This window comes from Ambystoma mexicanum, chromosome 2p (genome assembly GCF_040938575.1).
Source record: "Ambystoma mexicanum isolate Mex_15411 chromosome 2p, UKY_AmexF1_1, whole genome shotgun sequence".
NCBI classification, from domain to species: Eukaryota; Metazoa; Chordata; class Amphibia; order Caudata; family Ambystomatidae; genus Ambystoma; species Ambystoma mexicanum.
The window spans coordinates 1,401,765,789-1,401,793,480 of NC_090923.1; the positions used below are offsets into that span (position 1 = coordinate 1,401,765,789).

A 27,692-nucleotide genomic window follows, 5' to 3' on the forward strand; every position below is an offset into this window, starting at 1 on the left:
CATAGATAACTATATTGGGCTAATAGTAGGTCAGACGGTGCTATCAATGTTTTAGAAAAGATTTGACTTCTGTGGTATATAAGGAAGAAAGGGATTGCTCCTCGTATAGCTGTGTCAAGCGTGCATATGAAAATACTAACCAATATTTTGCCCATCTGGTTGCACAGGGTGCTTATCACTCTTAAACAAATGGACCATGTTGAGTTTGTGTCAAACTGACAGGCAGCAGATAACATCAGGAAGACTACAAGCTTAATTTATGCCACAAGGAATCTGCCAGTTGATCCGGTGTTACTTTCCCCAGATAGTGAAAAGGCTTCTGCACATATGAGTAAGTGGCTTCTAATGGGAGTTTTACAGAAATGTGGGTTTGGCCGTAAATCTATACTATGGGAAGGAGAGTTGTACTCCAAGTCGAATGTAGCAGTGAGAGTTAACAGTTCTCTTCTGGTCACAGAGGTACGAGTCAGGTTTGTCCCATATCCCAACTTTGATTAATAATGGTTATTGAGCCACTGGCAGAGGGTATTAAACAATGTGGTAAGAAAAAGGGCTCCTGTGTAAGGTGGGACAGAGGATTTAAATGTGATCGTTTGCAAACTATGCGCTTCTGTAGATTACCCACTCCAAGAAGTCTATGTAACCTAGTTTGTACGTTTTGGAGAAAAAAGGTAAGCTTTTCAGCTATAAAGTGAATGCTGATAAATCGTAGAGACTGCCTCTATGTCTGGGAGCTCAGAATACCATACAGGTGGTTTGAGACTTCCCCTTCCAAATTTGTCAGTCTACATTTAAATATCTGGCGGAGTGGCTAGGGAATGATTTCAATTACCCATTCCAGATTACCTTTTCCCCTTCCAACATTCCTTAAAGTCAGACCTACAAAGGTGTAAGGTCTTGCATTGGAGATCTATGGGTAGATTGCATGCAATCAAAATGAAAATTCTTTCATAGTTTTTGTTTTCAAACCTTCTGGTAATGATCCACCGGACAGTTTTTCCAAGTGTTCAGAATTATCCTCTTCCACCTTCTCTGGGAAGATAAAAAACAGGATCCCATAAATATATTTAATTTCTCCAGGCGCCTTAAGGGAGTGTGGAGTTTGCAGATGTTGAAGGTTATTTCTAAGCAGCTCAAGTTGAGTTTTCTATGATCACTTGACTGAGAAGCAATAGGTTCACTTAGAATACCTTTTTGCTGAGCCCGTTATGTTTGGGCATTGGTGATGTATCCTTCGCTCTGCCATATCAGAGAGTATTGAAACACCATGTGCTAGGGGTCTTGCGGGAGACCTGGAAGAAGAAAGAGGGCAAACAGACTCACCACGTAGCCATCCTGCTTGGACTGTTTATGGGCCCTACATTTACAGGGAAATTAGGTAATCTTTATGGATTACGGAGCTGGTTTGGGGCTGGCCTCGTAAAAGGAAGGTCAATTATGGAAATGTGGGAGGTTAATTGATTTGATCACTCCTGGAGACGGGACTTGGCACACGCAAATTATCAGTTTTCTAATATTTACAATTTAAGGGGTTGCTCTCCCAGGAAATAGAAGCTGCCGTTTGCAAGACAGCACATGCCTTTTGGAAAAGATTGTAGATTCTTAATAGGGGTCTGATTTAAGGTATGTATAGGTTCATTCTTGGGTAACTTACCAAGAGTTCAGAAAGGGAAGTAAAGTTGGATCTCTCAGAACATTTATGGTTGCTCGAGTGATAAAGCATTTACAATGTCTAGATCAGCCCTGTTAACCCTTCATGGAATTAAGGTGATACATAGATGGCAGTTGCCCCCCGACAGCTAATATAAAATGTACCCAGGGGTTATGGAAAGTTGTTGGTGGGTCGTGGGGAAATGGACACTTTCCTTCACGTTTGGTGGACATGCAGATTTGCACAAATGTATTTGTCGGAAGGAATGGACTTTGGACCCCTCGTGAAGCTTGTTTGGATTGCCTCCATTAGAAACAGAGGACAGAAGAATCCTGCTGCATATGACTTGCTAAGTTCTTGGCAGAAAGGGCGTGTGTGACTCAGGGCTGGAAGAGACCCATCTCCAGTAAAAAGGAAAAAGAATGGGTGCTGTAAGCCAAAGAACTGTACTGGATGGAGAAGTTGACATGCATACATTCTGCAATTTCTTTGCTGGACATTGAGATGGAATGGTTCCCTTTTTGGTCTTTATATGGAGCAGAACCAGAGGAGGGTGATGGGCTGTAGGTAGAGTTATGCACAAGGACATTTATATTAACATTAGCTATGTCTCCACAATGGAGAAAAGTATTCCCCGGTATGATTATTTAGGGTCTAATTGTTTGGGCTAGAAGTTCATGACATCAGGTCTGAGAGTGGGAGGGGCAGAGGACAATGGGCATACAGACTTGCTAAAAGGTTTTATTTTATTAGCAACAGGTCATGTGGATTTCATTGGAAGGTTTCTGGACGTAAAGCTTGGACCCACATTGCAGAATCTTGTGTTCCTGCTTCTATTTGTTGTTTGCATGAATGTTCTCTGTAAGCCCTTTTGGTTTTGTTAAAAAATAATTAAAAAATAAAGTAAATATTCCTCCTCAGCACTGCCACAGAGCAATCCCCTCTTCTCTGCGACTGTCCTTGGTTTCATTTTTTTAGGGCTGAATGAGAGAATCCAATTTCGAACATCCAATGCCCAATGTAGAAGAAACTCCCCTTAACATAATTTCAGCTGATTTCATAAATAAGACTATTTATTTGAAGTACTAAACATGATAAGCACACACACAGTTGAGACTAAGAGTCAGAGAACTGAGTACACTTTGAAATCACGGCTAAACTACTTGCTGCATCCAAGTCACATACATGTTAGGTATGTTGGGAATTAGTAAAAAAAATATTGATGTCACCATCTTCCGATGGGAATAGATGCAGCTGAATATCTCATGATAGTTCTGGCCTTGAGACAGCTGCTACAAAGATCAGCTATAAACTGTAGAAAAATTGCACGATTTTTTAAGGATTTGAAGCAATGTACTTGCTGAATTAAGGGAGTACATTTACAGATGTTGGTATTCGGCAGAGTCTGTTCAAAACAGAAGAAGGAATTTAGGTTTGGATCAGTCCTCTATATTGTGTGACTTAAGCAGTAAGCATTCATGCTAAAGTAATTAATTGCCACGCTCTGAATTTATCCCATTGGAGAGTAATCGTATAAATTCTGCCATCTTCACAAAAAGACCATAAAATCATTACAAAGAACACAGCAAGCCGAGTTTAAGAAGTATGGAAGACACAGCACTGTTGTTGACCACAAAATAATAGATTGCTTGAGTTTATGTGATGGAGCGCATGACCATAATTGTGGCTTTACTTGTTTAACACCTTCAGATATGCTTCCACATGGCACTGGGGTTCACATTGTTATCCACCGCCAAACATATCTGAACAAGGAAAGTTTCACATTAGTAACACAAATCTCAGGTCCCACAGTATGGGCCCAATGGATACAGACAATGCTAATGGGATTGTGCGCTCAAAAATATATTGTCCCGATCGTTCGTGCATGCGTTTTTCGGCATATAGTGATCGATCGTAAAAAAAGTAGGGTACAGCCATCTTGTGCTAATCTTATCCGTGGATCGATCACCCTAAGTTCAAGTGCCCCTGCGGCCTTAAATCATATTCCCCACCCCTGAAGCTGACATCACTATTCCAAACAATATGCTCCACCTATTTTCATGACGTTAGTGGGCCGCATAGCCAAACCCGCCCAGTCATCACCCATGTAATAACGACAGTTGACACAGAACACAGAAGATCAACACAGTCTCACAGCGCATCCCAAATCGAATTTGCTAATAATAACTTTACAGGAAACATCATTAACCTGCAATTTCGCAAGTGCTTTTATTATCAAAGAACGCTCCAAAAACCACATTGAGATCCACTGATTGCGATGAACCACCCATACTTGTGTGTTCTTGGGACGAGTGGCAAAAGTTTAAAATGACGCTCATGGTGTTCCTTTTCGGGAGAAGATGTGGATTTGACGCATCAGATTCTTGCTACACCGTAAACGATGACAGGTTGCTCCTTGTCGCTGGTATTGCCAAAGGGCATATCAGTCCCGGTCTATCGTCCCACATTATGGTGATGCTGAACGATGCAGTTACACGTATCTGCCATTGCTGGTTGAAAATGCCATACCACGGCAGCTGGAAACTATGGCATTTGCAGATCGGTACAATATATCTGTGTAGATCACAGAATAAAAATATATTTGAGTATACGTTCTTTATACTAATTTATGTTGTAATTCTGCACAGGTTAGCGCTGAGAAGTCAGTATAGCTCCCACAGGTATGGATAAAGTGACTCAAATGGGACAACAAACAGATGGCATTGTAACGGAACTGGAATATTATCTATAGAAAAGCAAACCAATTAATCTTGGAGAATGTTCTGATTCTGGTCCTTTCAATAGTGCAACATTGATTGCACACCCTGATATTTCATGGGACAAAGTGGTTTAGATATCACTACCCTGCATTCAGGTTGTGCTTTTGTCTCGTCTATGAGTAATCGTCACAATATGTTCCAACAAACAACCCATAACAATGTCAATAACCAATACAGGCCAAAAATCCCAACCTTTACTCATCCCGACTTAACTAATAACAATTATAAGTAGACTTATAAATAAACCGCTAGTTACGCACTGAGTATTTTAAATATGGCGCGGTATACGGAACAACGTATTCTGTTCACTCTTTACGTCAAAATGCCATTTTCGCACGTCGCTGAATTCTCGAATATGCAAAAAGAACAATTTCCCCTTTTTTCATCGCAAAAATATTATGTATAGTTCAACTTACATTATGTTTGGTTGTTCCATTCTCTTGGCGTAATGCGCAGTGTCCGCTCTGAGCAACGGTTTACATAAATTGAAACTAAATGTTCCAATGCCCACTTTCATAATAGTAAATGTTATCATTTTTGTGGGTATTCCACAGCTTCTGTCCTTTGAGCCGGCCGATTGCTCCCTTCGGTCCAAGTTCACATAACAATTGAAACTTGTGCTTATGTTTGGTAGGTTTCGTTTTTGAAAATAAATGCCACAATATTAAAACATACCGGAGAAGATGCTGCAGTGTGAACCGATACATTTCTTTGCACCACAAGCATCATCCCACAAAGTGACCTTCACTTCATGGAGCACTGAGCAGAGCAGGTGCACATGGCATTTGAAAAACACAAGAAAAATAAACAAATTGTTGGCATCCACCAATGCAGCGCGATCTTGAACACTGTCTCAACCATCACTAGTGCGGGTTATGAACCTATATGTGATGCCATTCACGATGTTGTGGCCTTTCCATAGGCAAAAGCATTGATATGATATTTTATTTATATCGCGCTCGTACACAGGTGTTTCAGAGCACGACCAGGCAAAGGGAGGGGAACAGGAAGAAAACAAAAAAAACGATCTTACTAGGCCCAGTGACATTGAGAATGCGCAAGTGCATGGGGAAGGGAAAAGGGGGAAGTGCATGGGAGGGGGAGACATTGGAAAGTGCAGAGCATACGAGAGAACAAGATTAATAAATAAATAAGGTGATCAAAAAACAGTGGTAGTGCAGGTTGTGAGTGGCAAAGTGAACGTTAGTCATATAGGGTGTATCTGATAAGTGCAGAAGAAGAGTGGGGGGGGACTGTATGGGTACAGATACAGGCCCAAGTGCAAGGGCTGGCCAGGAGGCAGTGCAGAAGGGTGGCAGGGTGAGCAGGTACCTGGGCCCAAAGGACAGAAGGTGGCCAGGCGCAACAGTGCAGGGAGAGAAAGCAGATCAGCAGGGGAGAAGAGAGGCAGAGGCGAAGAGGAAGGTCTTGAGGAGCTTCCGGAACCGTGGATGGTTCTCCTCAAGTTTCAAGGTGGCAGGGAGGCAGTTAAAAAGGGAGGCTCCAGCCGAGGACAGATCTACCCCCAGCTAATTTCGTTGAAAAACGACTGACCCTGAGGGAGTTAGAGGTAGAGGAGCGAAGGGCTCGAGAGGGGAGGTATTCACAGAGGGATAGTTGAAGGTATTTTGGACCCAGGCCCAGGAAAGCCTTGTGGACAATGCAAAGGGTTTTACATTTAATCCTTGCATCCACTGGGAGCCAATGGAGGGATTTCAGAGCTGGAGAGATACGATCCCAGGGCTTGAGACCAAGGACAAGTCTCGAAGTACTGTTCTGGATTAGTTGTAAAGGGGGGAGAGTGGAGGCAGGTAGATTTAGAAAGAGGCTGTTACAGTAATCCAACCTAGAGAGAATCAGAGCTTGGAAGACAGTGAGCTTTTGAGGCATCAGCTTCACCTCACTGATGATCCCCAACAAGGGTGAAACACGTGTATGGGGTTGCTGGTGGTACTCTCGTTCAGATTGGAATTGCCATTGTATTTCGGTGCTGGACTGCCCCTGGGCAGGACAAAGACTGATATGCAAATGGATATTTCCCATCTGTGAAAGGCACAGTGAGTAAAAGCAGTGGCTGCGAACTCTCAAGTGGTTAATAACCACTGAACAGGTTATCATGTCTGTTCTTGCGAGAGAGGGGCGCCCGCTACCTTTGTAAAACTATTTTTTAAGGAACCTGGGATTGGTAACCCTAGGTCTCCTGGGGGCAACCAGACGTGGTCTCCCTCTCACTGTGCTTAGAGAGGCATCAGCTTCACCTCACTGATGATCCCCAACAAGGGTGAAACACGTGTATGGGGTTGCTGGTGGTACTCTCGTTCAGATTGGAATTGCCATTGTATTTCGGTGCTGGACTGCCCCTGGGCAGGACAAAGACTGATATGCAAATGGATATTTCCCATCTGTGAAAGGCACAGTGAGTAAAAGCAGTGGCTGCGAACTCTCAAGTGGTTAATAACCACTGAACAGGTTATCATGTCTGTTCTTGCGAGAGAGGGGCGCCCGCTACCTTTGTAAAACTATTTTTTAAGGAACCTGGGATTGGTAACCCTAGGTCTCCTGGGGGCAACCAGACGTGGTCTCCCTCTCACTGTGCTTAGAGAGGCATCAGCTTCACCTCACTGATGATCCCCAACAAGGGTGAAACACGTGTATGGGGTTGCTGGTGGTACTCTCGTTCAGATTGGAATTGCCATTGTATTTCGGTGCTGGACTGCCCCTGGGCAGGACAAAGACTGATATGCAAATGGATATTTCCCATCTGTGAAAGGCACAGTGAGTAAAAGCAGTGGCTGCGAACTCTCAAGTGGTTAATAACCACTGAACAGGTTATCATGTCTGTTCTTGCGAGAGAGGGGCGCCCGCTACCTTTGTAAAACTATTTTTTAAGGAACCTGGGATTGGTAACCCTAGGTCTCCTGGGGGCAACCAGACGTGGTCTCCCTCTCACTGTGCTTAGAGAGGCATCAGCTTCACCTCACTGATGATCCCCAACAAGGGTGAAACACGTGTATGGGGTTGCTGGTGGTACTCTCGTTCAGATTGGAATTGCCATTGTATTTCGGTGCTGGACTGCCCCTGGGCAGGACAAAGACTGATATGCAAATGGATATTTCCCATCTGTGAAAGGCACAGTGAGTAAAAGCAGTGGCTGCGAACTCTCAAGTGGTTAATAACCACTGAACAGGTTATCATGTCTGTTCTTGCGAGAGAGGGGCGCCCGCTACCTTTGTAAAACTAGCTTTTGAGGGAAGGAGAGGAAAGGAAGAGTTCCTCTAAGGAGGTGCAGTAAGAAGTTTGACTTTTTAAGAGATGTCACAGATGTGTGTGGAGAAGGAAAGTGGAGACAAAGATGACCCTGATGTTCTTAGCTTGGAGGGCAAAGGGAGGCCGGCCAGAGAGTGAGGGGAAAGGATGGAGAGGGTGTACCAATGAGGAGGATCTCAGTCTTGTTGGCATTTAAACAAAGATCATTGGCGGCACATTAGATCTGGAGTCTCAACATTCACAAACAGCATCTACCTTTGTTGATTATTATTTCATTTCGGAATAAAGTTAACCATGGGAAATCCTGCAACTTAGCTCTTTGCTTCTTTCACGAGAGGTTTGTATTCATTAGGTTCTGAGCGTAACATGGACAGCCATTCACACTATCTATCCCACCTGAGGCAGCCCTGTCTAGGTTCAAGCGAGACATGTCACTTTGCTAGCCCATACCCGGATAGTTGCATTTATGATCAGACTAGGCCTTGTCTCAATCGGCAGTCTGTGTGCGTAGGTTACGTGTGGATGAGCATTAGCCAATTTTTCGGATTCTTTCAACTGAATTTTAAACACAGACGTGAGAATTCTGTAACCTTGTGCTGGACATTGCAGTAGTGCGCGAAGTCACGCAATCGTGACGGTCAAGCAAAAAGCTTATCTTCTTGGGAAGGCTGTAGCAAGTCAGGAAGGGGCCTGAGGCGATGAAGAATTGGTTCCCACTATTGCAGCAGGGTGTGCCCTTCGCGGCAGATCAGTTTTTGAAAATGGAGGGTCAACGCAGGCCAAACCAGCCAACATAGAATTAATTTGCTGGACTTTATCCTTTGAACTGTGAATCTCAGCAATAAATCACATTGTTTACAATAGGCACAGTATAGAGTTATGAATTGGTATAGAACTATGAATTGTATTCTGTATGACTGTCATTCGAGGAGAGCTGGACTTTGGGGTTCAATATTCATTGACAGTTGCTTTTCGTTTCACAGAGCAGGAGAAGCCATGACTTCAAATTAGTTTTTGACCAGGGTTACACTGAGGGTAAGTAAAACTGATAGTACAAGGCACTGAAAGCCTTGTGTACCTAGGATTCCTTATTTGTCTGTACAAAACAGACCACAATATCATATAGTATGATATGATATGGCATTTATCACGCAAATATGCACAAGTGCATCAAGGCGTGATGAGGCAAGGGAGGGGAGGGAAGACAGACACAAAGGTCTTACTAGTCCAGGTGACATTGATACCGCGAAAGCGCAAAAGGAGGGGGGAGGGCAAGGATAAAAGTGCTGTGGGAAAGGGTGATGGGGCCAGTGGAGTGCATAGGATAAACAGTCCCAAAAAGTAAAGGAATCCAATAAATAAAAAACGCAGACAGCAGGCGGAAAGTGCAAGGGTAAGTGCAGACAACAGGTGCCAATTGCTGTTTGGGTGCTGTAGGGATACAGAAACAGTCCCTGAGTGCAAGTGTTGTCCGGATAGCAGTGCAGGTGGGCAACTGGTGGGGAGGGGAACTGTCCACAAGATGAAAGGGTAGCCGGGTCAGATGGTATCCAGGCAATCAGCACAGTTTCAGTGAGCAGATCAGCAGGGGATAGGTGAAGAAAAAGCAGATAGAAATAGAGTAGAGGAAGGACAGGGAGGGTCGATCGGAGAGCAAAGAAGTCAGCCAAGCCAGAGTATGATCGGTGATAACCCTGGTTATCATGGAGATGGTTGAAAAGGATGGTAAGGTTCACCATGTCAAAGGCAGAGTAGCGATTGAGTAAGATGAGGACACAGGGGGTGAAGGAATGAAGTTTGGAAAGCACGTACTAAGTGTAATGTAATGTAAATGTTCAGGAGAGCAGATTTCTGTGTGTCCTGAGGAAGTACACGAAGCATCCGGTTGGATGTTAAATTCTCCAAGAAGGAGACTTTACCAAGGAGATTTCTAAATTAAGAGGCAGTAAGTAAACATTAATGATGACCTTCCACAGAGTGGAAGGAGGCCAACAGGGCCTCCCACCGGGTGTCACCATTAATGTGAGAAGAAGAGAAAGGAGTGATGACAGAGACCATATGTAGAGTCCATAGGTGTGGCGAGGGAATGACCAAGAGTATGTCGCAGAGGGTTTGCCTGGATGTAGCACAGGTGTAGGCATCAGCGATAGGGAGGCCGAGCTTGGAGACCAAGAAGTCCTTCATAAACGTCTTCCTATCAGATTTAGTGAGGAGAGCAGGGTAGTCGATAGAGAAAGTTACAAAAGATAGGAGATACAGATAGCACCAGGGAGTTGGTAGGCAGAGGTAAGAAGAGGAATGGTGTTCGAGGGGGCTGTGAAAAACACAAGGGAAGGACACAAGGAGGGGGTGCATGCAAATCAAAACACAGATTCAGACTCTATGGAAACCCAGCAACCGCATGCACTAATTGCCAAAATGTTGACAAAGACAATACTTTTTGTTGAAAATTATATTTTGGATGCAATGATGTGCTATGTAGAGCTATGGAGAAACCCAAAAAACTCACACATCAAAATACTCAAATTGTATCAGAGAGTGTAAAACAGGGCCTAATCGAACTGCTAAGGCAGAACGTTATGGAAGTTAGGGGGTGAACACAGGTCAGTCGATTGATCATTGCTATGAAAATCTCACCCACCATAGGCTTTCAGTGCCAGAGCCAAGCACTGCATATGTGTATGTGCTTTGGGTCAAGATTAAGGGTTTGACAGACACCAAGTCTCAGTGTCGCGTTGACAGATGGCTAATATCCAATTTGCCCATCATTATTTCAGTAACCAAAATGGGCATTGTAGAACCAATGTGCTAGGGCAATTCCATTTTCAAATATATCACAAATAGCAAACGCAGACATGGGTCTTATCGTTCGAGGAACATAAATATCGATGAAGGGAAGGTGAATGAAATACATTATCGAATCATACACCAAATTTAATCTGCATAATTAAATAATTTTGAATACTTTTTGTAGCATTGCAATTAAGTGTTATAGCATTCAATTGTTGATGTACAATGTACAAACATTGGGGAACCTATCGAAAAAGTTACTGTGAGCAAACTGAAAACAGCTACTAATTATTTATATCGGGAAGTCAATTTTTCTAAAAGTTCCTCTTTAGGTGGACAGGGCTCATTTTCAATATTTTGTGGCATTGTATGTGTCCTAGGACCAAAATTTGGATCGTTCCATGAGTATGCACGGCCAACATATTCAATATCAAATCTTTTACAAATTCGAATTGCATATCAAGGTATATTGGCTTAGCCACCCATTGTTTGCTTCGTTTTGTGAAGTGAGGAAACGATGCATCCCGAAATGTCATGCAGTTTTTGCTTGTTCCCTCCCAACGTTCTTGTTGTGCGAAAGAACAGCTAGTCTTGTTCTGGCCTCCATACCGTCTATGCCGAAAAGCAAACCTTTTGGGCCTGTACTTTAGGCACATATTGTGGAACACCTCCAAATCTCCAGCATGACAGAATTCTGGGAGTCCCTTCATGTCTCTGGAAAGCGTTTTATCGTACACGATCTTCTAAAGAGCTTTGTGTGGAGGTGAACATGGCACCAACCACTGCTTTTTTCGTTTCTGCTCCTCAGATAAAGGTCCATGTGCACATTCGTGAAAATGTTGGTTTTCTGTCCATGAGTGTACATTGGAACACTGGTGCATCAATGAATGTCATTTCTCAAGCAGAATTTCTACAGACCCATCACAAGTTTTAGAGCTCCACCAAAGATTATTGCTGATAGACTGACACCACTAAGATTTCTTCAGACCCCTTTTTTCTACCAGTAGCTGTAATTTTTTTATTGTCTGATTTGGCAATGTGCCATACATCGAATTGAGGACGGATGTGTGGAAACTGCTCTCACATGGCCTTGGCTATCAAAACATGCCTGTCAGTGGCTATCAGCTCTATTTGCATCCCCCTCGATTGAAGAAATTCGACGGATTCGATGAAACCACATTTCTCCATGGTCAAAGAAGATGTACATTCGGACACCTGCACTTTATCCGAACTCCCAATTTTTTTTACTTTTCATGTCTTGTAAGTGGTATGTGCAGTACTTTGCTGAAAATCCTGGGCTGTCACACTGTCAGTCGCCAGCTAGCCAAAATGTTGGCCAGAGAACGTGCTTTCGATTGACATCTGTTCAACCTTCCAGGCTTCACTAATGGCGGGGAATAAGAATTCCCTTTGATATTTGAAGTGCTGGGTTTTAGCAAGGAACTCAACTCCCACAAATTGACAGAAACTGGAAATCTTACAGAAAGTAGACTGACTGAAAAGTAAAGCTGCTGAACATAGTATCACTTGGCCCAGCATCGGTTGAGCAGACCATGAAAATGTACTATGGAGGTCGACACAGCGGTTTTGATTTTCAGGTTAGTGCCTTTTAATACATGAGATACATTCACCAATGGCTGCCCGCATATGTTCCCCCTAAATGTATGGACACATTTCAGCATCTGTACAATCTCTAGCAGGCAAGCTGTCAAATACAATGTATTTTGGCTCCTTTATCAGCCAATCATCCGGCATGAATGTGGTTTGTGATTCGGCTGTGGTGTACATATCGAAAGAACTCGGCAAACTGTAGTTGAGATCTTTAGCAAGTTACTCGGTCAGTTCCGTTGAAGCTTCAGTCTCTGTTATTTCAGGTTGTGATATTGTAAATTGTAGAAACCGATATAAATCGAATGTTTCTTTGGTGGAACATTTTTGGCGGGTGTAGATTGTGTCAAGGGGTCTGCAAGGAATAGCAATGCATCTTCATTGTACTCAGTCTCATCTTGTCGAGTTCTCACTTGGTAGCAATGGTCCATGGACACTTTGCCCGGATCGCCGGTCACATTACATTCAATTTCCGGCTATTGGGCATAAGTATCACAAGTCTGCTTAGTGACTGGACCACGCTGTGCCCCAAATAGTAGTTGCTCCATTGTGAAATCAGTTTGGCAAGTGACATCTTTTGTTTCATTGGTTGTCTGGGTCTTTATACTTGGCTTCCTTCTGGGCCTCTAAAAGATGTGTTGAAAAACATGCTCAATGTATAGCACACATACAGCAGATACCACTTTATATACAAAAACATTATATGAATAAATCAACAGCTTAAAAAGGTCTTCAAGTAAACTTGTTTGGTCGTTACCCTTCTTTTCTTTGTTTTCTTGGAAACCGTGGCATTGTCTTTTTCCACCGCACCAGCAAGCAACAAAAAAAAGTGTTTTTATATGGTGTACATCCAGCACATTTCATTTTATCGCAAATCAACATCTGCACATATCTACAAACAGAAACAACTTGATTGAATAGGAAAAATGACAACATTAAAATGTATTCCAAATGCAATGTGATGTCCAATAGTATTCAATATTAGGTTATGTTTACCTCTGGTCCATGTGCATCCTCTTTTATTTCAACATCTTGTTTACATTTCTTGAACAGAATATTCATTAAAAAAAGGAAAAGTGAATTGTACTGGAAATTAGAATCTTTCATCGCGCTGTGCACTTACACACAAAGTATTATTAAATGATTAAGAACCGTATACTACAAGGTTTGTTCTTGCAACACTAAGAACATTTGTATGAACAATCCCTTGTAAACAGTCGTAATATACCTTTCAGAGATGACACATGTGCTTCACCAGAGATCACTGTGCAAAACATACTGATGATAATGTTGCCCTCAAACCTTTTGTAATGTATTCTGCATTAGGGAGGAAGTATGCATAACTCATACTCTGGACCAGTTGCAAAGGATGAAGTTATTGTGTCAGAATCCGAAGAAACCTCCCTCCCTTCCTCCTAACCTGGATCTTCCGTGAAGCTTTCTTCTGGATCCTCCTCCTTTCTCCAGAGAGTCTTAAGTGTGTCCTTTCCCTTCTTGTCCTTCTTTTGGCGTAAGTTGGGTCTCTCTCCTCGGGATGCCACGCTGTCGGTAGGAAAATCCCCAACAGAATGTTTTCCACAGGAGCTAGCCCCAGCAACAGGGAAAAGCCTCCTAGCAGAAAAACCCTGAGAGTCAGTATAAGACTGTATGATGATCCGGACGGTTTGCAGTGATGTAGGGTGGAGCTTGGTTGGTTTGATGCATTTGAGTCCTTCTAGAAGATTTGTGGCCCAGAATGTAGGTACAGAACAATAACAGGCAGTATGTAAGGCAGAGGAACCTCAGTGGAGGGCACAACAGTGCTGTGGAACAGCTATGCAGGACAAGTAGCTCTGAAGTCGTGCTGAGATATAAAGAAAATAGAAAGAATCCCATCGAAATACCGGAAAGAAAGAACCAGAGGTGAAAATGGATCTCCAGAGAGTCGGGATCAAGAGTTGTGTAGAGCGCACGCAGAAAGGAGGAGGAAATAGGCTTGCACAATAAAGACGTGGTGAAACGAACACTGCAGAGAAAAGGAAAGAAAGGTTGCGGCAGCAAAGGCTCAGTGGAAGAGAGCAACACAGAGTGCAAGGGAGGATGCGGCAGCAGAGACGCTGCGTAAAGGGGTGGAAATAACCTGCGAACACACTCAGGAAAGGGCCGAGTGTCGAAGACGAGCAGTGGAAACAAGCGCTAGAAAACTCAGTGGCTAATTAAGCCGGGAGGCGGCCATGTTGAAGGACAACTAGACCCTTCAATGAGAAACGGCACAGGCGTGCTGGAACATTTCAATGGCGCCTCCATCAATCCCATACTTTCCAGGAGGGCATGACAAACTGTGGCCGAAGTTCCAGCATCCACCTGTAACACAGTACTTGTTTTAGTACGGGTGAAAACAGCTAAACACTGACAATGAGATTCAAACAATTATACATATAGAGGGACACCCATACATGCCACTTAATGTTACTTTTCATTTAATTTTAAATTGCAAGCATAACACATTTTCATAAAGGACAAGTATAATAAAATTACTTGATAGGCGAGCAAACTTGATGTTGACTCTGGAAATGAAATTGATGCTGAATCTTTTTCCGAGCATTGTCATAAAGTGGGCCAAGGGAAAAATATAGTTGTATTAGATGTGTGGGCAGATTCAACACTCGAGAATATCACTTTGTGCATGCCAGTAGGACTCACCATTGGGACAATGGACGAGTCAGTGGTTTCCTCACTTGTGAGGGTCTGTGCATCCATCACTGTGCTCTATGCCAAAAAAGAAACATGTCAAGCAACCGATTACGAAAACACAATGCGACTTTTAAAAGGGCACAATGGCATTGTTTTATAATGGTCATAATTGTTAGATTTCTTAGAGGCTCAAGAAAGCAGGGACCGATGTAGTGTAGTGAAATATAGTATAGTAAAAATTCAATACTATCTTGTAGCAATGGAAACCTTAGTAAGATACTTTTGAAGTAAATCTACACTGAAAACTACCTTTTCAGTACCCTACCAAATTTTGATAGAGAGATCATTGATAGTACCTATTTATGCAGCCTATTGTCCAACATAACAAACACAGCTAATTCATCATGCAGGACTTACCAGAGGCAGTGTGTGCATACATTCATTTGGAATTGCATGTGGAAGCAATTTACAATGAATTTGAGGTCGACCCTTCTTAGTGTACTCGGATCGGTCATACATATCGTTGGTAAAGTGCCAGCTGCAGAAACAGAATCGATTGGACCTCATGTCCGTCAAGACAGCCTAGGCTCTACTTTCAATCTCGTCCATCCGAAAACCACAGTATTTAACCCATTCTCTTATTAAATCAATACCCTTCGGGAATGTATGCAGGACCATGCCTGTACTTTTTAAATGGCTCTTGGAAGGGTAACTGAGTACCATACAGGCTGGCTTTCTTCAATTGTCTCTTAGACCTCTATAGAAATAATTTTTAAAAATTACTGTATGCCAGTGATTGATGTGATTGTATAAAGCTTTCTAGGCAATAATGAACACGGCGGTAACTGTCTTACAGATATGATTGGTATACCGCTATTCGTAACGTGTTACTCGTCCATTGCATGTACTTACATGTATCAAAAGGGAACATTCTTACAAACATGTCCCATGAAATATTCTATTGCAATGGACAAAGATCCAATGTGGTATTTTTCAAGATGGAAATACTTTAAACATTAGACAATGGTGAAGTCATTGGGCTAAATGAACATTACAATTTCTGGTACAATTGACTGGAATAGTAACACAAACTGAGATCGGCAGTAGATTAATATAGAGAAGTAAATTCGGTGACCTACCACCCTTACCTGGACGAACAAACAAGTCGATTCAGCAAGCAGGGGAGCAACTATCCGGGGAACAAGTTGCACGACAAACAGATACCTTACTGAGCACAGAGATGTTCTCCTGTTAAATGGCAAGGTGTTTATAGAAGATTAGAGAAGAGGGTGTGTATGTGAATGCATGACGTGTTTGTTGCGGGGTCTTGCAGAGGGAAGTCTTGAGACACTTGGTCTGGGAAGGCCATGAGAACAATGGTCACTGTGCAGAAGATCGCTTTTGAAGTGTACATGGTATTTGGCACCTTAGCTGTTCACACCCACCCAGCGCCCTTGCTTGCGTATGGCCACAGGCGCGAAATGCCATTGATACTGGAGAGGGGACGGGTGGGCATGGGGCGTGCGGAAAAGGCTCAGAACACTGCTGAAGGGAGACACACTTGTGTGGATTGCAAGGGCGGGGTCTTCCAGAGGGGAGTCTGGAGACACTGGGACTGGGGAGGCCATGAGAACAATGGTCTCCGATGTTGGTAAGGAGACTATCCTTACCCCACACCCTTGCGTCTCTCAACAAACATACCATATGTAATAACAAAGGGAGGTAGGCGTAGCCACCCCCTGCGGCATTCTCTTGCACCACAGCCCATAGAAAATAAACAATACTTTATAGCCCCAGCTCAGCCATAAAAAAAAACATCTGTGAACTAGTCCCAACGCTATCTTTTCTACCAGGCCCAAAAATCAATCTCTATGTAGAAATGAAGCTCTCATCCATCATCTGCAGTGCCTCTCACAGCCAGCCCACACCATCGCCTCCTCCTTGCCAGCTCTGCATGAGCCCTGTTCTCACGGCAGCCAACCATGCCTTGTTACAATCCTGTGATATGATTTCCGAAAGAATGTGCTCTGCGAATAGCGTGTGACAGTGAGTAGTCATGATCCAAGTGCCCATTCATCTCCACTAAACTTCCCGTGCCCTCTCAACCACCATCCCCGAAAGTCCAGAGCCCCTATCTCAGGCCCCCCGCACCAGCTCCTTTTATGGTGATGCCCAGCCTACCCTCCGGCGCACCGATCACTCAGAGACCCCAACACAGCCCTAATCCTGTGTGGCAATATATTTTCCCAAAGAACAAATGTCTATCTTATGAGGACCCAAGCGGGGCAGATGGCAAATCAAACATTTGGGGTCGGCACCTGGGTGAAGAGTTTGCGGTATCAAAGAGAATCCAAAAGGGTAAAGGTTAGAATGCCACTATATTAGCTCATGTGACCAGAATAGACCTATTCATGCTAGATTTTATGTGTGCCATAATTTCTGCATTATCAGATCCTTTTGTTTGTTTTAGTTAGAAAGATGTGTGCTCCCCTGCCCCGACATTCACGCCGCGGAGTTGAGCCCAGCGGACCCACATGTCCCAAGAGCTATGGAGAGACGGCGGCCAATTATCAGCTTGTTTCCCATATAGTATCAACTTTTCCGTAGGCCCTTCATCGATGCAATGTTAGAATGTGCACCCTATTCATGTCATCAGTGATGGTGGTACATTGATACTGGAGGTGGGATGGATGGGCATGAGGCGAGCATAAAAGGCCCGGAACACTGCTGAAGGGAGACACACTTATGTGGATTGGAAAGGCAGGGTCTTGCAGAGGTAGAGACACTGGGTCTGGGCAGGCCATGAGAACAATGATCACGGTGCAGAAGATTGCGTTTAAAGTGTACATGGTGTTTGGGACCTTGCCGTTCCCACCCACCCTGGAGGGGGTATAATGGAGGTGGGATGGCTTGTTGCGGGCGACGCAAGCACAAAAACGCACCAACCATTATTTCATTTCCCTCAGAAATGAAGTGAGGGTGTTCTTGATTCGCTGAAAAATATAAACAACTATTCGTATATGCTCATTTATATTTTATTTAGTTTGGTGATGCTGATTGCACAAACAAACTACAAATTGTATATGTGAGGTTTCAGCACCGTGTGCTGCACTGTCACAGTGGAATTTTGCTTGAATGGCTCCAACGACATAGGCAGGTATTAATCATTGAACGCGGAATCCAAGCCTCCCATAAAACCACCATGTAAATGAAGAGTAGGCCACTAGCCTGTACCACCTGTGGAAGACAAACATATATACTGTAAGTGTTCCAGCCTTACTTGAAAATGCATCCTGAATTCTATGACATAGTTGCCCTTACAAACGTCACATTATTGATAAATGAACTTGGGCTTTGGAGTCTCTACACATTGCAAGAGTGAACACCCATTCAATCCCTGTGTATAGGCACGTTATAATTGCCATATCATATCATAAAAGTCTGGGCCACAGAGAAATATTGTTCCTTAGGTTAAAGTGAAACACATGTAAGCGATGACGCTTTGCAAAAAGCGTGAGAAATATATCCAATTTGAAGACTAATAAATTCATTCGTCAGTGATTGATCAAAGTGACGACAATGTAGGGTACCTAGAGTACGCTTACTCGTTACTTGGATTGTGATGGCGAACTATTGCGCGAAGTTTGTGCATAAGCACCATCATAATCCTCAACACGGACCTTTTGAGGCAGGCTGCCTAGAAATCATGCAGCTCGGTAACACATAGCGGAGGTGTGTCATCTTATGATGTGTAGCCAAGCATCCAGAGTTTTCTTTGCAGCAGCAGTTCTCCACCTCTGTTGGCATGACTTTGCAGTGATTGCAGGTAGACCAGGTGGAATGCTCCGGTGATTCATCTTCCCAACTATCGTTCGATTCCCCATTGTTTCCGCAGCTATCTCTTTCAAATACTTCCTCTTCGGAATACTCAGGCTCATACTGGTAGGGCTGTACTGCTGCCATTACACAACAAATATTTAAATAAAATGCAAGTAACGATTGAAATCAATAGTAATGCTAGGTCAAGTACCTGTTTGCATGGGCTTTGTGCTAAGAAAGTAGCTGAACACAGCAGAAACAAGTCACCGGCAATAAAAAATTAAAAAAAAGACAGTGAAACGATTGAAAAAGCAACTCTGATATTGTCTGATGAGAAGGGCTCTGTTTATACTTCTTGAGGAAAGAGGCGTCCGGCCATTTCCATGGAGAAACACGTCAATAGCTTGCGCACAGAGTTCATTGACACGAGACGTGTATTGGCTTTGTGAAAAGGGGCATAAGCGCCGAGTGATGTCAGCTTCAGGGGCGGGGAGATATGATTTACTGCATCAGGGGAACTTGAACTTAAGGCGATCGATCCACGGTTAAGATTTGCACAAGATGGCTGCGCCTGGCTCCTTGTTTTCGCATGTATAAAAGGGAGGAAAACCAAGGTAAGATGCATGGGAATGTTTTTTACGATCGATCACAGTATGCTGAAAAACACATCGGGACAATAATATTTTTGAGCGCACTATCCCTTTGATGGTGTGAATGTAACATCCATCTACCAGACATCTGATCTCTGAAGACCAGTAAACATTTTACAAAGTTTTTTTTTTAAATGACAGTTCTGACAGCTGCGCTTTATCTTTTTCTATTCCAGGAGTTCCTCAAGCAGCATTACACCCCCCGAAAATGCCCTATGTCAAACACAAAAGTCATGGTCAAGTTAAGTAAACTTATATTCTCAAACTGGAAGGCTAGAACTTCATCTGCCAGAGAGGGCCATGGTATTGGCAATTCAAGAACAGACCACTGAATTAACCTTTTGTTGAAACTATGCAATGCGTTGAAAGGATCAACTAGGATACAGAAGGAAACAAGGGAAGTGTGAAACGGGAAGAGAAATTGTGCAACATTGAAAAGAAGAAAGTTGAACAGTCAAGACCGAATGGAAAGTGAATCAAGAAAAATTATTGATCTTCCCTTTCTTCTTAACAAGGTAAAGGTCTTAAAATAAAACACACTCACTCTCCCATTGGTATCTTTTTGTGCAGTCTCTTTCGAGACAGTCGATTTAGTGGCAGCTGTTCTATTTACTGGAAGGGGGGCGGTGGGCTTTCGTAGCGCACCCACTGGTTCTGCCCTTTTCTCTACTTTAGCCTAAATGGAGACAAACGTAGGGTGATTTTAAACCATGTAAATTAAAGCAAAACAATGATGAACAATGGCAAGCAAAACATCAATGAACAATGGGAACATAAAAAGACAACTGCAAGCAAGTACAAAACAAGACAGCTCAGCAGATAATCGGATACATTATACTAGCACACTCTAAACTACAAAGCAGTATTATGGCAATTTTCAATTAAACATTAACATACCGTTTTAGTTTTTTTTAAAGAAGTCATCCACATATAATGTAATGTTTCCCTTTTCCTCTTATTTAAACGCACAACAGTCTCTACAACTAACCTAAATTTGATTATTACAGATCTACAATGATTAACCTACATCATCTTAAGTAATGGATGTACCACAGGGTAGGTTTCTTGTGATGTCTGGAGGCAGTAGGAGGCACTACACTCAGGTAGTTTTCAATTTGTCTTTAGGCAGAGAAATAACGTAAGGTGATTAGCTGCCTGATTGGAAGAAGTAAACATGTCTTTTTTTTCATTTAAGTTTTTTATTGGCATTTTGTTCAAACAAGTACGAAACGAGCAAAACCAACATTTAACAGAACTTCCCATCCCCAATGCCCCCCTCCCAGTCCCAGATCTTGAGAATTAAATTTTGCGTCCTCATGTTATCCATGTCCTTCCCCTTTGTTCCCTTAGTGAGCCGTTTAGTCCCTGCTACTCTCATCATAAGTCTATAGCCAGTCTTCCGTCTTTCTGTGTCTTTGATAACTCCCGCCTTCCTCCCCTCTCTGTTGTTTTGTAGACAAATCTGTGCCCGTTTGGGAGGGGATGGGGGGGGGGCTTCAAATGACTCCCACTAATTTAATTCTCCTTGGGCACCAGGCATTCCTGGACTCTTCCATAAGGAATTGCACTATGTCCCAGTCCATAGAGAATTTTTAGTGGTCTCCCCCCGGAGAGAGTATGTTACCTTTTCCATGGCTACTAAGTTCCATATCTTCCCCACCCATTCATGTTCCATAGGCACTACCTTCGATTTCCATTTGCTGGCTACTAGCATAACCAGAACCACGTAGACCTTGCATTGAGCTTTCTTGGGCAGGTTTTCTAGATCGCCACTCAGGCCCATTATGAACAAGCCGAGATTTACCTTCTCTTCCATGCCTGGTATTTCTTTAAGATTCTTGAATCAGACCACAGAATGATACGACTTTCGGGCATTGCCACCATATATGGCTCAAGGTCCCTTCTCTCCCACAACCCCTCCAGCAGAGCTTAGATGATGTTGGGTAGACTTTAGACATTCTAACGGGGGTGAGTTGCCATTGATACATCATCTTTGTCCAAATTTCCTATAACTATCGACTTTAGCCAATTTGGGGATGTTAGCCCATAGACATGTCCATTGGTCTATTTTTATTGGCTGTGCCGTTTCCCTTTCCAAGCTAGCCATGAAGCGTCTCTCCCCCAAGTCCTCCCCTTCTTTGATTAGGCCATATAGTGCCCCCACTAGGTGCTTATCCCCTGAATTAATGGTGACAAATGTTTCGAACGGGGTTAGATCTCTTGTTGCTGCCTCTTTTACTTTGGGGTCTTGGGACCAATGTCTCAATTGGGCGTAGTGGAATCATTCTCCTTCTCCAAAGTCCTTTTTGCATTGGGTGAAGGTTTTTATCTCCCCTCCCTGTAACATCTCGTATCTTGTGGCATCCCCCTTCCTGGCAGTTGTCAAATCCGCTCCCAGACACCCTTGGCGTAAAATGTGGGTTCTTGAATATCGGAGTGGGGGGTGACGGGGATCGGGCCAGTTTGGATCGCTTTTCCACCTCGTCCCATGTGTCCCCTACCAGGGATTCCATATCGCTACAATACATGTTAGGGGGTCTATCTTCCCTGTGTATCCACAGTACCTCCAATAGGTTCCCACCTATTCCCTATCCATTTCTCTCCACTTTTTCTCACAGTTGTCCCTTGACCAGTCCCTTATAGCTTTAATCTGTGCTGCGTGGTAATAAGCTTTCAAGTCAGGTTCCTCCACCCCATCCCCCCCCTGTTCCTGGGTAACAGCATCACCTTACTTGAGATTCTTTGTTTCTTGCGGTCCCAGATGAAGGCCCTTGTGTGTCTGTGAATTGCCCGGAAGTAAGACATAGGGACTTTTGTGGGGAGGGCAATGAACACATAGCAATTTTGGTAGTAGGACCATTTTCAGAACATTGATTCTGCCCATCCAGGAGATGGTCTGAGGACCCCAATTTATGAAGCATATTTTTGATGGAAGCCAATAGGGCGGGGTAGTTGGCTACGAATAGTTGGTCTATGGATTTGGTGATATAATTTACCACTCAACCCTGTCGAATGCTTTTTCCGCATCCAGTGCGATCATTAGGGTTGGTGTGTGCGATTTATTTTCTACGATGTGGGTGATTCTTCTTGGGCAACCGGGAGTCTGTCTGCCTTGAATAAAGCCTGACTGGTCTGGATCTATACGTTTGGGGAGGAGGAGCTCTAGGCGGTTTGCCAGGATTTTAGTGAAGATCTTAGCGTCTGTGTTGATGAGCGCTATCAGCCTATATGTGCCGCATAGCGTCTGGTCCTTCCCTAGTTTGGGCAGCAATATGACTTTCGCCTCCTCCATTGAGGGCGATATCCTTCCCCCTTACCCTGAACGTGTTGAGCAGGGCAGCCAAGCGAGGTGCCAGGCATGCCTTCCTTGTATCTTTTATAAAAGTCTTGACGTGAAGCTGTCTGGCACTGGAGCTTTATTGGCTGGGAGTGAGGCAATGACTGTGCAGACTTCATCCTTAGTGATTTCTTTCTCTAGGTCTGCCGTTTCTTGGCCAGATATTTTAGGTAAGCTACAGTATTCCAGGTAATCTAGCTGGCTCAGTTTTTCTGGGTCGTCTGTTTTGTACAGTTTTTGTAGAATTTCATGAATTCCCTCTTAATGGATGGTTGTTCTTACCTCACTCTCCCCCCCGCATCCCCCCAGGTGTCCTGATCTTTAGGATGGTCCTATCTTTCTCCTCTTTCCTCAGCATCCTTGCTAGGAGCCCGTTTGCTTTGTTCAGTTTTATGTAATATTTCTGTCTAAGGTGCGTTAGGAAGCCTTCTGCTTTACTTGTATGATTTCGAGCTGACCTCTGATTGCCCTCTGCTCCCTTCTTATGTCCCCTGTAAGGCCTGATGCCATCTTAACCATAATTACCTTCAGTTTGGCTTCTAGGACCTCCTCTAGGATTCTGCGTTCTCTGTCCCTCTGTGCCTTTATCGCCATTATTTCTCCCCGAATGGTGGCCTTGAAAGCATCCCATATCATGAGTGGGCTTACCTTCTGACTTTACTTTACTCTATTTGTATAGCACAACCATGGACCCTTAGGCATTAGGGTGCATAACAAGACGGACAATGAGAAACACAGGGGTGGGGCTAGGTTGGATCAGTTGGGTCAAAATACGGAACTAGTCAGAGAGGAAGGGGCAGGAGGCGTGTCCAAACAGGTTACGAGAACAGCCACGGTTTCAGCTTTTTCCTAAACAAGTTCAAGGAGGTCATGCCACGTAGCTCGGAGGGGGGCGAGTTCCAAGCCTTCGGGGCTGCAGCGAAGAAGGCACCATGTTCGGCCTTCTTCGTTCTACATCTAGGCACGACCAGAGGTTCTTGGACCAAAGGGATCTGCTATTAACCTTTTTACGGATGAGGTTTTGCAAGTACAAGGGCAAGAGGCTGTATCTGCATTTGCATGTTATGACAAAAAGGCGGAACCAAATTTGTGCTTCAACCAGGCCTGCCTTGCAGTTGAAACATGGTCACGGCGGGCAAGACCAACAATGACGCGGACCGCACCATTCTGGACAACTTGAAGTCTGTTAATATCCGTTTTACGAAGGCCCACCAGTGTATGCTACAATAATCTATCTCGGAGCAAATAATATCTCTCGCTATGGTAGCGGCGTTGTCCTGGGAGATAAAGGGTCTTAGGTGCACCAACAGCTTCATATAGTAAACAGCTGCTGAAACAAGGTAACCCACATGAGTCCTCATGTTCAGTAGTTGGTCAAGAGAAACCCCTAGGATTTTTACTTTCGCCTCTGGGGAAAGTTTCACTTCGCCAAGAATAAAGCAGCCATTGTCAGGGTCCAGCTTTGCTAGCATCGAAGGGGTGCCTATCATCAGCTCGGTTTTGCCGCTGTTGAGGGAGTGATAGTTCTGGTCCATCCATTTCTCAATCAGAGAATAGACCCTGTTGAGTTCAGCTATATCTGAGGCATGAACCTCAGTCAGCGGGTTGACACATTGAGTGTCATCCGTATAATTAGAAAACATGACTGCCTCCTGCTCCAGAACGGCGAAGAAGGGGGCCATAAAGATGTTCTAAAAACATGGGGAGATACATGCCCCTGTGGAACACCGAAGTCAACTGGCAGCGGAGCCGCCTCCACCTCATCCACAGAGACCCTACTTTCTCGGTTGGCCAAAAAGACCCAATACATTGAGCCGCGAGTGGTGAAAGATTGGCAACCTCCACTATTCTGGAGACCAGAATGCTGTGGTCAACCAAATCGAACGCCGCTGACAAGTCCAATGCGATTAGAAAAGACAGAAAACCTTTGTACAATCGCTCCAGGAGTCTAGATTTCAACTCCAGTAACAACGTCTCAGTTATGAAACACCTTCTGCACCCTGATTGGTATTTGTTCAGGATGGGAAATTCCTCAATATGTTTGGAAATTTGATTGTATGCAATACGATCAAGTATTTTCTTGTTGGTTTGGCAGAAGTTCTCTATCCCCTCTCCTAATTCCCCTTTCATGGTCTTGTCCTTAAATGTGTGTGCTGGGTATTTCCATCTCTAGAGCCCTGAGGCATTTGATGATTTTTTAAGTTTCAGTGTGATCAGATAGGGTTATCACACCCACCTCTACATCCGCCACTAGTCCTAATAGGGATCTAGATACCCAGATGTAACATATTCTAAATGCTGATCTGTGAACATGGGAGTAGAAGGTATAGCCCCTGGTCTCTCCTCTCCTTTCCCTCCAGGTGTCTACCAATCTTATCTTAATAACACTTGTAAAGTGCAGCGTAAGCCTGAAGGCATCTTGGCGCTAGAGCTAGTGAGGTAAGATCAGATCAGAGCATCAGAACTGAAAAAGCTAAAAGAGGAAGGTCTTCAGCGCCCAGTGGAAAGGCAAATGAGCCTCAATATTACACAGGGCAAATTGGAGTCGATTCCAGGCCTTTGCAGTCGCCACTGAAAAGCGCTGCCACCGAGGTGAGCAAAGCTAGCCCTTGTAGGCTGGATGGTCTTTGAAGGCTTGTGAGCGGAGTGACCTAGCAGGTTTGTAAAAACAGAACTCAGCCTGGAGGAACTCTGCTCCTAATTTGTGGAGAGCCTTATGGACCAAACACAAGCATTTCAATCTGATACGTTGCTCAACTGGGAGCCAATGAAATTGGTGCAGAAGCAGGGTCATACGGGCACCAAAAGGAGGGTGAAGAACAGCCCTGGCTGTCGTGTTTTGTAGTAGTTGGAGACGCTGAAGCAGATATCCTGGAAGAGCAAGATATAAAGCGTTGCACCAGAGAGGAGACCACTGGTGCATGAAGGAATGGAAGGCAGGACTTTCCTAAAGAGTCCAAAGTTTAAAGTGGGCTTTTTGACAAGCAAGGGAGATTTGATCGGCCATAGATAAAGAGGCCGAGATTTTGACACTGAAGTCCAATCACCAACTGCCTGAAGGCACTTCCTCTATCCAACCGCTGGCTCAGGTTGAGTAAGATACAGCTGCACAATTATTTTCGTGTTATCGGCGTAAGAATAACACAAGAAGCCGAAGGCATGGATAATACTCAAAAGTGGTTGGATATAGAGATTCAATAGGGTAGGGGACAGTGAAGAACCCTAGGGGACACCACAAAGCAAAGAAATCCACTGAGAAAAAAAAGGAGGAAGAGAAACAGATTGAGAGCACCCCATGAGAAAAGAGGTAAACCAGGCTAGAACTTGGCCAGAGTTACCAATGACAAACTGTCAATTTATTCCTGCATTTCTTTCGAGGGTTCATTGTGGATATAAGATATTCTAGCGCTCCGGTCCCTCTCTGGGTCCCATGCTAAATTTAAGTCGCCCGTGAGAATAATTTTCAGTTAGCTGTAGCGTTAGCAGAAGGCAATCTAAATAGTTTTCTTAGTTTCTTGCGGAGCGCCAACTGCAGCGTTATAGAAAACGGACCTGTTAAACACTGACAGACCTGCGTTTACATCAGCCCAACACCAGCTCCTGTAACGTTAATTGCACAAATATGTGTGGCACTCTGCAGAGCCGAAGGAATCTTCGTGGTGAAGGCAACAAGCCTTGTCTGAGCCCAGCCACATATTCTTTTCTCCCGTGCTTGAGGCTAAGCGGCGTGTCCCTTTTGCTGCCTGGGAGACTTGGCTGATACTTTCTCGTGGGAGGAATGCTTCTACCTGCAGTGCTTGCTTCCATGCCCGGGCCCTTTCTATGGCGGCCTTCGCCTCTTCGAGCTGGCCCACTTGTGGGAGATTGATCAGCACTCTAGTGGGCCTCCGGGTCATCAGGCAGTCTTCTCTCCGCTGCCTGTTGTCTGAAGTGTACTTCCCCTGCGGGTCTATGCTGATAAATGCGTATGGCCTGGGTGCCTCTGCTGGTGTTTGTGAGCAGACCGGGTGAGGGCCGCTCCTGGGGCTCGTAGTACAGGCGCAATGTCTATTCCGGCTGTCTCTCCCCGTTCTGACGTTTTTGGTGGATGTGTGTCGCGTCTGCCGTTGAACACGGGAACTCCCTTGCTAATGCTCCCTATAAGTGCCTGTTGATGCCTGGGGAGGGGGTTATTAGGCTTTTATTGCAATTTTCTGAGCCGGCGGGGGAGGAGAGCATCTCCCCACAGTGTTTCCACTCCGGTGGCCATCTTGGAATCGTCAACATGTATCTTTTTGATATGCATTAATAACTAGGTGCAAAGAAATAAATATTACAAAAACATCCGTTTTTCAGCTAAAACATATTTTTACTCGCTTATAAAATACTCTTGGGAATTGGACTTCTATTTTTACTCCCTAAAAAATCATTTCACTCCCACTGCCAATTCAAAATCCTATCTGGAGCACTGGTTACCGGACTCCAACAGTACTTGTTGACTGATGGAAAAAAAAAAAACACTGGATTTTTTTAATATTCTTTCTACGTCATGCAGAAATTACCTCCAGAAGTCATACTTCGAGGGGCCTAGAGTAGAGATTAACGGGACTTTCCATTTAAAAAACTGGATCTCTAAGTATTACAAGCGGCAGTGTAAATGGAGGGTAAATTAACATCATGGTGTCTCAATTTTGGAACAATGAAAATTAAGCATGTCAATCTGATAAAATGATCTTGGCTGATAACCTTTTGTACAGAGGCTTCTTAAAATAAATCACAGATATCTTTGAGTAAAACCTATTGGTTGCTAGCATAATGACCGACACAATGAACATTTGGTAACTCAACTTGCAGTCCCTCAAATTCCTCGCCCAAGAGTGTTCAACTTAACTCCTGTATCAGCATCTAAAGGGCAGATTTCATCACTAGTAGTCAAAAAAGGTTTCTTCACACATTCCTACTACACAAAATCTATCGAAGTGCGACGAGTCCCACATCCGTGTCAGGAAGTGGGTGGGGACAGAGTAGGCAAGACCATGGTGGCTGGGGATGACAACCCACTATGTGATGACAACCGCAGAGTTGGTGTATGGCTGATCCCTGTGGTACGCGCCTCTATTCCCAACCCCTCTGACAAC

General features: G+C 44.0%; 1 protein-coding gene across 30 annotated transcripts in view; it reads right to left on the bottom strand.

The window, feature by feature from the left end:
* The window catches only part of MAP4 (microtubule associated protein 4), a 2,534,981-nt gene that overhangs the window by 390,942 nt on the left and 2,116,347 nt on the right, over positions 1–27,692 (bottom strand). For 26 of the 30 annotated variants that reach the window (XM_069645850.1, XM_069645857.1, XM_069645873.1 and 23 more), the window contains one exon: positions 19,783–19,914. The exons of the other annotated variants lie outside the window; for them this stretch is intronic. In XM_069645850.1, the coding sequence (XP_069501951.1) occupies positions 19,783–19,914 (132 nt within the window). The remainder of the gene's footprint in view (positions 1–19,782; positions 19,915–27,692) is intronic. 30 annotated transcript variants of the gene reach the window in all.